This window comes from Gadus chalcogrammus, chromosome 15 (assembly GCF_026213295.1).
Source record: "Gadus chalcogrammus isolate NIFS_2021 chromosome 15, NIFS_Gcha_1.0, whole genome shotgun sequence".
Lineage (NCBI taxonomy): Eukaryota > Metazoa > Chordata > Actinopteri > Gadiformes > Gadidae > Gadus > Gadus chalcogrammus.
In genome coordinates this window covers 24,559,678-24,572,630 of record NC_079426.1, presented here as the reverse complement: position 1 = coordinate 24,572,630, position 12,953 = coordinate 24,559,678, and the positions used below count along the sequence as shown (strand labels likewise).

At 43.6% G+C, this 12,953-nt stretch overlaps 1 protein-coding gene across 1 annotated transcript in view; it reads right to left on the bottom strand.

The window, feature by feature from the left end:
• The window catches only part of ccdc88ab (coiled-coil domain containing 88Ab), a 114,527-nt gene that overhangs the window by 34,084 nt on the left and 67,490 nt on the right, over nucleotides 1–12,953 (bottom strand). Inside the window, exons 12-18 of the mRNA XM_056608878.1 lie at nucleotides 7,572–7,821; nucleotides 7,053–7,236; nucleotides 6,061–6,191; nucleotides 5,289–5,561; nucleotides 4,332–4,514; nucleotides 3,720–3,998; nucleotides 3,228–3,355 (exon numbers count right to left, since the gene is read on the bottom strand). Coding sequence (XP_056464853.1) covers nucleotides 3,228–3,355; nucleotides 3,720–3,998; nucleotides 4,332–4,514; nucleotides 5,289–5,561; nucleotides 6,061–6,191; nucleotides 7,053–7,236; nucleotides 7,572–7,821 — 1,428 coding nt within the window. The remainder of the gene's footprint in view (nucleotides 1–3,227; nucleotides 3,356–3,719; nucleotides 3,999–4,331; nucleotides 4,515–5,288; nucleotides 5,562–6,060; nucleotides 6,192–7,052; nucleotides 7,237–7,571; nucleotides 7,822–12,953) is intronic.

Sequence of the window (12,953 nt, the reverse complement as noted above, 5' to 3'; positions counted from 1 at the left end):
ACTAATATATACATATATATATATACACATACATACATATACACACATACATACATACATATATATATATATATATATATATATATATATATATATATATATATATATATTAGTTAACGCAAACCAATTTTAAAGGCGTTAATTTTTTTATCGCGCAATCAACGCAATTTATTTAACCACTTAACGGTCAAATCCCGCCGGCGGGCAAGTTTTCGTTACATCAGCCCTTCCCCCCAACATGCTGGGTCAACTTTCGACATCATACAGTTGAGTGTTATACTGTTATAGTCATGTCATACACCGTTTGAAAGCTTAGAATATCAGGAATGTCATCCAATGTCAACCATATGGTGGAATCGATATTTTTGGCGAATATAGATCAAAAATATCCTAGTGTCTTAGGTCAAAATAGCCCCCCTCACCCTCCTCCTCCCTTGGTGCATTCTAACTTTATCGTCGTTGTGGATATCCTTAGCAATGAGTTGATACTTCATGTTGGGTCTTGAAATGTTCATAAGAGTCCGCAGAAATCGAATATCAATATTATTTTAGTGTAATTACATTGTGTATAGGCACAAGCCATCTTATACAATGCAGACGAAAAATAGAAAACCGAAACGCTACTATGTTTTTTTGTAGAAAACTGCGATTCAGGGTTTGAATTCTGCTATTGTCGTCTGATTCATTGAATTCGCTGTGTTTGCCAGGGTCTCACGGTGACATAGAGCCCTCCCACATGTCTGTAAGACCAATACTTCCTTGTTTACAAGCCTTACAAGCCAATGAGGCGATCACTATCAAAACGGGGCGTGTATACTTTGATTGACAGCTACACCAGCAGACAGCAAGGGTCGGGGACGGGCCTTAGATATCCTAATAGCCAATGAAAATACCTTTCTGACGATATCCAGCATGTCAAACAACGTGTGGTTGAGAAAACAAATGCGCAAGGGGTGTGCGTAAACTAGCAGGCTCTTCCCCAGAGTCGGATAGCTAAAAATTTGATTTTTGTGTGGTTATACCTGTCTCATTACATATCAGAACATCTGGTATGCTATCTAAATGGTTCACAAGAAAGCCCAGAGGGTAACCTTTCATTTGAGACCAAGATTATGCTTCTACATGTTTGGGTTCACTTTTGTTTACAGTATGCATTTTGGGTAGCCAAAGGTCTTTTTTGGAGTATCCAAAAGGACCCTGACCAGAACGAATGGACATATCATTACATAAAAGGAGCTGGAGACTTCATCTTTTATGCTTTGTTGATCTGCTTTTACACAAAGCATCACAAGATCTAGGGCTAGGGCTCAGTAGTGTTTCCAAGGGATATGGAGTTACCCAGGGTACTATAATCAGCTTGGTTTTGGAGTTGTGGGTAACCGGCCGGGAGGAAAAACAATATTATAGTCTTCCCAGCACTGTGAGAGTACATGATACAGTTATTCTGATAATGTCATTACATTCTACAGGTTCTCAGCTTTCCAAAGAGACCAAGCATGTGATTAGAGGTCATACTATGAAGGAGCAGTGCTCTCTAGAGTAGGCGCAGTGCAAAAACAAAAAAAAGGCCAAAAATGGCCCGAACACTAAGTAGTTAAAAAGAAATTAGTATATATATATATTAGTATATTAATATATATTAATATATATACATGTCAGTTAAACACGTTATTAACGGCGTTAACGCAAACCAATTTTAACGGCGTTCATTTTTTCATCGCGCGATATATATATTTTTTCTTTGGCTCAAAACAAAGAAGCAGTAGCCTGACAGCTATGTTCAAGGCAGTATGTTTGTATGTTCATCGTTTAATTGCACTATCGGCTTTTTTTTTGTATCGTCCTGGTTTGATCAGTATATGCCAATGTAATCAATAAAAATACATTTGCACAAGGCAAGCCAATGCACTTCTCCATGTTGATAAGAGCATTAAAATGAGAAAAATTAAAGGGACAAAGAAATCAAGGGATATTTAGCATAGAAAAAAAGTGTGATTAATCGCGATTACGCGCAATTAATCGCGAGTTAACTATGACATTAATGTGATTAAATATTTTAATCGCATGACAGCACTAATATATATATATATGCGCACATATATATATATATATATGCACACATATATATATATATATGCACACATATATATATGCACACATATATATGCACACACACACACACACACACACACACACACACACACACACACACACACACACACACACACACACACACACACACACACACACACACACACACACACACACACACACACACACACACACACAGGCACACACACACACAGGCGAAGCACACCCCCTATTAGCTGAACGTCCAGGATGTATATTATGTAACCGTTGTTTAACCAGATGGACCATTTGTCAAGAGAGACCTGGCCAATAAAGCAGCATAAAGCAATACATCAACACTTACATACGATAATAGTCACTTATAGGAAAGCATACAGGAACATCCGGTTTAAGCAGAAAACTACAAATTGGTTTGAAATTCATGTGAACCATTAGTTTTGAAACAAGGACACTGAGCAAAGATGTCCTTTAGAATTTAAACACATAGAGGAAATAAAGTCTGAACTTTGGGTTGAGAGCAGCAGATGAAGGGATGTTGGTGAAAACCCTCCTTGACCACCTGTGCGCCCCACAGACTTCAGCGGCTTTAAAACAAATCTAAAAACGTATCTTTTTTAAAAAGCATTTTTCTAATTATTATTTTATAGGTTCTGCTTTCAACCATTTATTGGTCATTTTTAATAATTGTTTTAATGCTTTTTTTCTCACAAATTTTATTTTTACTTCTCTGTAGCGCTTTGAGATTTTAGTAATATAAAGTGCAATACAAAACAGAAACCAGCCGTCTGGAGGATTGTTGTTCGTTTACATTGAACGGGATATTCTCTGGTTGTGATTGTTTCTCACGTCAATACAGTGAACACAATTCATGAGACCAATAGTGTCTCAGAAATATGGATGGATTAACGAATTGCTCTAGATGCACACAAGACACAACCATTTATCATAACTGTGAGTGCTGCATGCAGCACTCACCTAAATATCACAGAAATGTTCACCAACTCTTTGAGACCCTAACAGAATGGGTCTAATTTTAAAGTGAGATTGCTCCCACTTTAAAATGACCGGAAAATTAGTGGCGGGATCATTGACACAAAGAACCATGTTTAGCCAGTGAACATCTGTGTGTTAGTCACCTGTCGTCAGAGCTCTGCTCGTCGTGCAGGAGCCTCTCTTTGTTCAGGCCAATCTTCTCCAGCTCATGAGTCAGCTTCTCAAGATCGTTATTCATCTGCTGAGTCCGAAGCTTCTCGCTAACCAGCTCCTACACCACACACACACACACACACACACACACACACACACACACACACACACACACACACACACACACACACACACACACACACACACACACACACACACACACACACACACACACACACACACACACACAATTTTCTGATTAGGCTGAAGCATTCAGTATTTTACCTATAATAGCCATCAATAATTAATGGAGTTTATCTCTTTCTAGGAGCCCAATGAATCAGCTCAACAATCTCCCCCGGCATCAAGGAAAACCTTTTGATCTCAAATGGGTTCAGCGGCCTGAGCCAGTGGACCAAGCCAGCGGACCGAGCCAGCAGCCCCCCTGCCCACCCCGCTGGCTGGCGGGCACGGCTCCTCACCTCTCGGAGCGTTACCAGGGTCCTCTTATCGATGGACGACTGCTTGACCAGCTCCTTGTTCTCCTTCTCAAGGTCCCGGACCCGCGTGCACGAATCCCTGAAGAAGATCATCTCCTTGCCCATGGAGCGGTTCTCCTTCTCCAGGCAGGACAGCCTTTGGCTGCTGTCGTCGAGCTTGCTGTCCCGGATCTCCGCCTGCTGCCGGAGCCGCTTGATCTCCTTCTCAAGGTGTTTCTTGTCCTTCTCCAGCTGAGAGCTCTCCTGCTCAAGACTCTTGTTCTTGAAACAGGCAGAAGAAGCATGTCCAGTTAAAAGTCAGCTCAAATCACCGTGTGGAGGGACAAATCTGGACAATCCAAACATTTTTCCCAATTTATATTTATAATTAATACACACAAAACGTTCAAACATTTGGATGGTCGCTGTTAACCAGCCTACCTGCTGTTCCACTGTTTGCCCCAGCCTACCGCCTGGTCCACTGTCCCCACCAGCCTACCTCCTGCCCCACTGTTCCAACCAGCCTATCACCTGGTCCACTGTCCCCACCAGCCTACCTCCTGCCCCACTGTTCCAACCAGACTATCACCTGGTCCACTGTCCCCACCAGCCTACCTCCTGCTCCAGCTGCTCCAGGCGTTTGCCGGAGATTTTGAGCTCCTCTAGGCTGCGCTGGAGCGTCTGGTTCTCTGTCTCCACCTCCTGCAACTCCGCCTCCAGCTGCTGGATCTTCTTGCTGCTGTTTTCCATGGCCTTCTGCAGCCGCTGGTTCTCTGTGTCCAGGCCCTGGTAGCTCACCTGGGGGAGCAGCACACACACATCTCAGCTATCCCCACTAAGCCCACTTGGAACAGATGAATGGTTATCAAGGTCTAAGCCAAGCATCACAACAGGATCTTTAATGAAACCCATTTGAACGTCCTATCCTCTCTGTTAGTTCCTAGCCTCTCTGTTAAGGCCTAGCCTCTCTGTTAGGGCCTAGCCTCTCTGTTAGGGCCTAGCCTCTCTGTTAGTACCTTCCCTCTCTGTTAGTGTCTAGCCTCTCTGTTAGTGTCTAGCCTCTCTGTTAGTACCTTGCCTCTCTGTTAGTGTCTAGCCTCTCTGTTAGTGTCCAGCTTCTCTGTTAGTGTAAAGCTTCTCTGTTAGTGTCTAGCCTCTCTGTTAGTGTCTAGCCTCTCTGTAAGTACCTAGCCTCGGTCAACCCACACGGTTAGTGTCTAGCCTCTCTGTTAGTGTCTAGCCTCTCTGTTAGTACCTTGGCTCTCTGTTAGTACCTAGGCTCTCTGTTAGTACCTAGCCTCTCTGTTAGTACCCAGCCTCTCTGTTAGTTCCTAGGCTCTCTGTTAGTACCTAGCCTCTCTGTTAGTACCTAGCCTCTCTGTTAGGGCCTAGCCTCTCTGTTAGTGTCTAGCCTCTCTGTTAGTGTCTAGCCTCTCTGTTAGTGTCTAGCCTCTCTGTTAGTACCTTGCCTCTCTGTTAGTGTCTAGCCTCTCTGTTAGTGTCTAGCCTCTCTGTTAGTACCTAGCCTCCCTGTTTGAACCTAGCCTCTCTGTCAGGCAATATGGTTCATACCTCCAGCCTCTCAGTCTTCTTGGACGAAGCCTTGAGCATCTCCAGGCTGCGCTTCATCTGGATGCGCTCACTCTCCAGCTCCCGGTTCTCCACCTCCAGCTGGGCGGCCCTGGCCCCGGAACGCCGCAGCTCCAGGTTCTCCTGCTCCAGCTGGAGGCTTTCCTGCTCTGCCGCCTCCAGCTGGAAGGCCATGCTGCTCAGGCCGTCCAGCTTCTTCCTCAGCCGCCGGCCCTCCGCCTCCAGCTCTCCGTTCTCCTTCTCCAGGGAGGACACCTGGGGAAAGGAGGGTCATCAGTCCAGCTGGCATCGGCTTATTGACCAAATCTTCTGCTTTATATCCAGATCACAATGTTGCAGATGAACCGACCAACTTTTTTGGGTTGGGTTGCAGGTGAACAAGAGCTGTGCCCCAAGTCACAGGTTATTTCTCGGTTGCCCCGATGTCAAATTATCCTTCGTATGCAACAGAAATTTGCAGTCTCCTTCGTTCAATATATATTATAGATGTTATATCCATTCAGATATTTTTTTTTTACGGTGCTTCAAATAAGATAACCTTCATTACCTTATTGCTAGTTAATCTGTAAGCATAATTTTTGTATACAACATCAGTGCACCCAGAGGTCTACCTTTCTCCAGTAAACACAATGTGGCTTCCCATGATTATGCACCTTTGAACCACATGCATTGCCATCATCAAATGTCCTAAAATCAATAGATCGACAGATGTAGTTACTAAGAAGGTATAATGGAGTGACGAGAGAATCCAAACCTTTTCACAGGTGTTGCTCAGACCGGTCACTTTCTTCTGCAGGCTCTCATTCGCCCTCTCCAGCTTCTGCAGCTGAAACTCCAACTCCTCCACCCTCTCCCCTTTCTCCTTCACCAACTCCAGCTCTTTCCCTGTAAGTTCAACCACACATTTTGGTTTTCATCAATGGCACAACTGTTACGTAGGTCGGTTGGCTCATCATTATTATCGTATTCCGTTCAATGTAAACATCAGGTTGGTACAGGTAGTTATTTTGTATGAGTATTTTAATCCCTTTTCTTTTCGCCCCCTCTGCTCAGGTACCCCCGCCCCTTCCTGTCGAGTATCCTGCAGGCCCAGTGGTGACAACAGCTGAGGGCAATACAATCAAAAGGGGCAGGTGGATAAAGCCTGTGCTCTCCCACACCACTTGGCTCTATGCCACGGTTGATACTGCTTGTATCGTGTTTGGGCGCTACGCCATTGATGTGGACACTACCTGTCGCATTTGTAGGCTTTCATGCCATTGTTTGTAGGCTCTTTAGCCATCATTTTGTTGTCTGGCTGGTCTTGCCAGGCATGTTACATTTCCCTGGCGATAGCTGTCGTTTGCTTGGGTTGTATTAGTTTGTCTTACCAAGCTGAGTGGGTTATTGTTTAGTGTTTGTTTGGCTTACTGTTGTTCCTGTTTTGTTTTCCCTTTCCCTTATCCCTTTCTAGTCAATCAATATTATTTACTTTAGAAAACGTGTTTGCTTTGGATCCTTTCTCTTGCCGGGACCTGTGCTTCGGCACCTGCTGTGCGGGCTGAGGTCACGCCAGCCCTATTCAGCATGCTGTGTACATTTATAGTTTAGTTAAACACCTTTTCTATGTGACAACAACGTATTGGTTTAGTTTGGAAGTTAACTCCAGTTAGCACACATCCACAGGAACAGATTCTGTTCCAAACTACCTGCTAAAAACTGCTGTGTTAACTTGGCTGTGAACATGTGGACCAACAGGTAACTCACGCAGCTGCTTCCTCTCAGACTCGATCTTGTTGAGCTTTGCGCTGGTCTCACAGATGGACTCGTGGAGCGTCCGGTTCTCCGCCTCCACGTCCTTTGCGCGGGCCTCGGCCCCAACCTGGCAGCGCTGCCGCAGGGCACTCAGCATCTGGCCCAGGTGCTGGTTCTCCTGCTCCATGCCCTTCAGCTGGGGACGGTCAACACTGTGACTTGGCACCGTATGCTTCATGCTACGGTTACGGTACCTTCTGACCCTATACATTGTGTCCAACAAAAAGCTTTACAGGATCATAATGCACTGAAAATACTTATTGATGCATTAATTGATTGGAATACTTAAAATAAGTGACATGTTGTATGCATGCATTATAATTTGAATTAAAATATCGGTGTGTGTTTGTTTATGCGTATGTGCATGGTTGTGTGTATGTGAGTGTGAGAGCAACCATGTGGCTATCTTGTGAGCAGGTGTGCATGTGAGCATGTTTGTGTCCTGCATATATTTGAATGAGTGTTTCTTACCTGTGTTTCTGAGTTCTCTCGGAGGGTCTCTAGGGTCTTCTCCAGGAGAGCCTTCTCCTTCATCAGGTCGGTGCTGAGGGACTCCGAGCTGAGGAGGGTCTCTCTGTCTGCAGCCAACTCACTCTTCAACTGCTCCAGCTGCGCACACACACAAACACGTTTTATGACATTATCTGGTCTCAAGGAGCTCATGACAGAACTATTACAGATCATATTATCAGATCTAAAAGATTCTAGTTCAACTCCAGACCTTATTTAATGGGAAAAAGCTTGTATGGTACCGTACTGTTGTATATAACCTAATTCCGGAATGTCAAACTATTTCACAATTTATTTTCACACCACATTTTCCCTGGAATTCAGTTACAGCTCTCCAGGTGCTTTCAAGGAAACAGTCAGTGCGTTTACATAGGACAGCTAGATCGGATTAAGCCTTTTACCGATTTTGCCACTCGAACGGACCGTGTCACTTTTCCGAACGTACATGGCCTTTAAGAGAATCGAATAATCGCCGGAGCATGGCTGACTCTGATTGATTGACTGATTTCTTGAATTTCCCTCTGGATTAATAAAGTATATATCTATCTATCTATCTACTCCGTTATGCTAGGTGGCGCTGTAGCCCTTTCAACAAGTGGTATTAGAGCCTCCGGCTGACCTCTTTAGGTAACCAGCAACAACAAACTCCTTCCGCTGCTCCGCCGCCGGAGGAGTCCGCACGGACCCGAAGTTAACTGACAGCTGTCCCGCATACGGCAACAATCTCTTTCTCCTCCATGTAGCGTTTCAATCTGGACTTCAGAGAGTCAAAGCAGAAGTTATTTTCCTCCAATTCCTTCTCCACCATGGCCGAGATAACCCCCACTACGAGTATTTCTTATGGAAGTACCAGAGAGTCAGAGAACCCCGAAACAGTCTTTAAGATTCATAATATCAGAGATATCCCTGTCAGTTCGGTCGCAGAACAATGAATGAATAAAGATTGTATACTCGCCAGAAGAAGTAACGGTAACACTTTAATATAAGGTGCCATAATAAATAGCAAACTAGTCATCACCTAACCCTTTGTTAATATTTGTTAATTGTTACTAAAATTTCTATTTGGCTAGTTAATTGTTAATCGTTTTTTTTCACTGACCAGAGTGTCGCTGGTTAGGGTTAGGCTCAGGGTCTTGTGTTAGGGTTGGGTTAGGCTTATGCAAACAACTAATATTTAATTAATGATGAAAAAACTATTAACTTGTGCCAAATAGATATTTTAATAACAATTAACAAATATTAACAAAGGGTTAGGTAATGACTAGTTTGCTATTTATTATGGCACCTTATTATAAAGTGTTACCGAAATACCTTTTATTTTGACAGATGTGCCCGAAGTCAGTGGTGGTTTTAGGCATGGGTAGCCGCCCCCACCAGGCAGCCGCCCCGGGCGCCATATTTGTGGGGGGCGCCAAATCACATGGGGGGCGCCACGAGCAGTAAAAAATAAAAGCGCAGCGCGAAACGGTTTTCAAGGAAGTACATAACATTGTGTAGGGAATTGGTATTTTGGCCCCCCCCTCTTGCTGCAGGCGCACACTTGCTCGTTGAGAAGGTGCTGTGCACTGACGGAATGAAACCCCCACTGAAGTCCATAGGGTCACGATACAAACCCCACCCCAGGGTGGGGTTTTATTCATTTATTTATCCGATAATGACTCTGCATGTAGTGATCATCACAGCACTCTGGGAGCCTTTCTCGCTCCCTCTCGACGTTCCCCATATGAAACCACCGCAGATTTTAAATAGACTAGTTCCCACAGACGCTGTTTGGGGAAAGACTTCAGGATGAGAGCTGGTGTAATTATGAATCAATGATATCCCAAAGCGAGTGAAGTGCACCCACTTCATCTACACAACAGCACACAGTGCATGTGTGTGCACTGTTCTACACAGCCTCTGGAATAAACTCACAAATGACAAAAGCATACATCAGGTCCACCAGCAGTGTTTTTGTGCTAGACTTTTACCAAAGCAATAAATTCCAGGGTCTTCCTCTGCTTTTTTGTGCCAGAGGAACCCATTTCCATGCTGTGTTGTGTTCTCAAGGTTCTCAAAAAGGCTCAGCTCTCACTACAGAGAAGGCCGTTCGGGTGTCAGAGGAAGGCAAAGGAGATGCAAAAGAGCCTGCCGGGATTTACTGCTTTGCTTTCATCCCTCCTTCCTCCCCATCTTCTCCTCCTCTCCTCCCTGCTTTTATTCCCTGTGTGAAATAATCTGGATGCCAGGCAGTGGTAAAAGATATAGTAGGAAGTAGGGAAAGAGACATCTATAGGATGAAGGAGGGAAGGAGGCAGGAGACATCTACAAGATGTAGGAAGGAAGGAGGTAGGGGACATGTACAGGATGTTTTTCTTTACTTTATCTGGTAATTCCCCCCCCACACACTCTGGTAAAGCTATGAATGTTGCTACAACTCAGTCCACTAGAGCTGTGGTCCCCAACCTTGGGGTCACCTGATATGCATATGGGGTTGTGGTTGTTACGTATTTCACACATTCATACCAAGGCCACATATGCCCTTACCAATTAAAGAGTCTTCTTTCTCACGCTAAGGAGGGATCCGGAGCCTAGGGAGGTGTTCAGCTCATACAGGAGGCCATTCATCATTTGTCAATTCTAGATAGGGATGTCCCGATCCAGCTTTTTGCACTTCCGATCCGATACCGATATTGTAGCTTTTAGCATCGGCCGATACCGATACCGGCCGATCCAAGCATGTATTAAAGATTAAAGATATTTACTTATTTTGTTGTACTACTCATGTTGAAAAGGGTTTTACTCTTAAAACAACTAGCCAACTTAATTAGGTTAGTTTGAATAATCCACAATAGTTGGTAATGAGAAGCTGACCTGTTTATTCAGGGTTAAATAAACACAAAATAGACAAAATAATAAATAGTCAAATTACCAAACACACATTGAATTGGCATCAGTGCTCTGTTCTTGAACAACAAGAGTGTAAACAATATTGTAAACAATATAACATTATATATAAAAGCAACACACACAAAACCTGAGTAGAAAACAGTCAAATTACCACACACACAGTGTGCGCTAGGTGTGCTGAACAACGCGGACCGGATTTGGGGGGAAAAGCTGAAAAAAAACTGGAATGGATTACCTACATTGGTGCGCTCGAAAACACGGACCGGAGTTTTGAAAACAAACTGAATCGGGATTTTCCTGTGCAGTCCGATCCGATATTGATATGCATTTTTATTGCTAATATCGGCGGCCGATCCGAAATATCGGATCGGGACATCCCTAATTCTAGAGATACAAGCGGTCAAGATGACCGAGAGACCCAGACGCCACAAGAACAAGTGTAATTCCCACACATAGCCATGTAACATAATACACACATTTATACCAACAGGCCACATATGTCCTTGGCGACTAGAGAGGTCTCGTTCCCATCCCAAGGAGGGATCCGGCTCCTAGGGAGGCGTCCGGCCCATACAAGAAGCCATTCATTCACGTATCAATTCTACAGATACGAGCGGCCCAGGTGTTCAGCGAACTCAGAAGTTCAGGGCCACATAACAAATTGCAATGCCAACACGTAGCCACTAGGGGTCAGCACAATATCACAAAGCAAGTTGTAATGCCAACACATAGCCACAAGGGAGCAGCATAGAGAGACATACAACATCCAGAGAGGCGGGAGTTCAGCACCATGCTTAGCCAATCCGAGAACATATCTAAGTCCACGCCTGCCCAGTATTAAAGTTACAACCCATAGCCCAGAGGGTTAGAACGCTCCAGGTAAAGCATCCTTTTGAATGCCCTACTAAGTGTATCTCCACGCGTGTTTGTACAATTCTCCTCCTTTTGCTTCATAGTATGCTAGTCCAAACCTTTGCTAAATAAAGTCAGTTAAAGCGATCCTAACTCGGCAGACTTTTTCCAAAAAGAACACGGCATGGTAGAATGATACATTTTGTACAGTTACCGTAAGTTTGAATGGCCGTTATATACAAAAAGTGAATATAGATAAACTACTAATTAGTTTGTAGCCATAAGCTAACCACTACCTCTGACTTCACTGGGATACGATGACATTATGGACAGATTTTGAGTGGGTTCAACTATGTGTGGGGAAGCAAATGCACAACAAAATGTAAGAAGATGGGGTCCCAAAAAGTTCTGGACTGAATAATGGGGTCAGGGGTCAAAAACTATTCTGAAAACATGAAGTGAAGGTTAATGATATTCATGGAAGCATACATGTAGCAAAATACAAAAGGCAATGCAATTTGCATTTCAATCTGTCAATAAATTATTCAATTGACAATTCATTATCCAATTTAATAATGTAATTTGAAAATACGTTATTCAAAGTCTATTTTAATATGCAAAGTGACAATGAAATCCTCAATGAAATTTGAAAAGCTATAACAATAAAATAGAATTAACAATCTGTCACATTTCTTGAGTGCATTTATTCAAATGGCAAAGCTTTAGCACCATGCTCCTTGTGTTGCAAAATTAAAATGACATTTCAATCCGCAAAGCGTATGGCAAAAGATTTTGCAAAGCGTATAAGCGAATCGCGTCTGGGCGAGATATACGTCACTTCCTTGTAAATTCCTTGTTTATGTTCTATGTGTCAGCAATGTAGGAGATTGTTGCTGTGATGATGTGGAGAACAATCGTGTTGAAGACACAGATGCAATTGATAGAGTGCGTGCTCTGGCAGATTAGAATAGACGACAGGAGTATACTACTCCGACTCCGTAATCCTACTCCGTAACTACGGAGACCCCTCGAGGTGGGCAATTCGCCGCCCGATCGATTTTATATGATAACTACTAACCATGTCAATAGTAGGGCTGGCCCAGTACCATTTTTCAGGCTTCGAATACTCGTTGGTTTTTCCGAGCGAATATTCGAATACTCGTTCCAGAAAAAAACACCATCAATAATCCCTATATACTCCCTGGAACCGATTTTGACAGTATCTGCATATTTTGTTGAAGATTTAATAGTTTTTCCCCGTGAAAGCGAACAGCTGTTGCTCCGTTCCAAATCAGCTGTTCTCTGCCATCTCAGCCCTTACAGGAGCTTTTCAATTCATCCTGGAACGTGCATCTTTTCAGGCAATTTGTACAATAAATACATAACAAATACCGAATATTGATTGTCTTATGTGTCCATATTATATCCATTATATTGACCGGGTATTCCCAAGACGCTCACGCTCTGCAGCAAGCCAGTCACAGGTGATTGGCGCGGCGCTGTACAGCGAATGTAAACAAACAGCTAAGCTAAGGTTTTAAGTATTACTTTTCCTCCAGAGATCCCGCTAATGCTGTGTTATAAAGTAAAGGGAAACAAGAT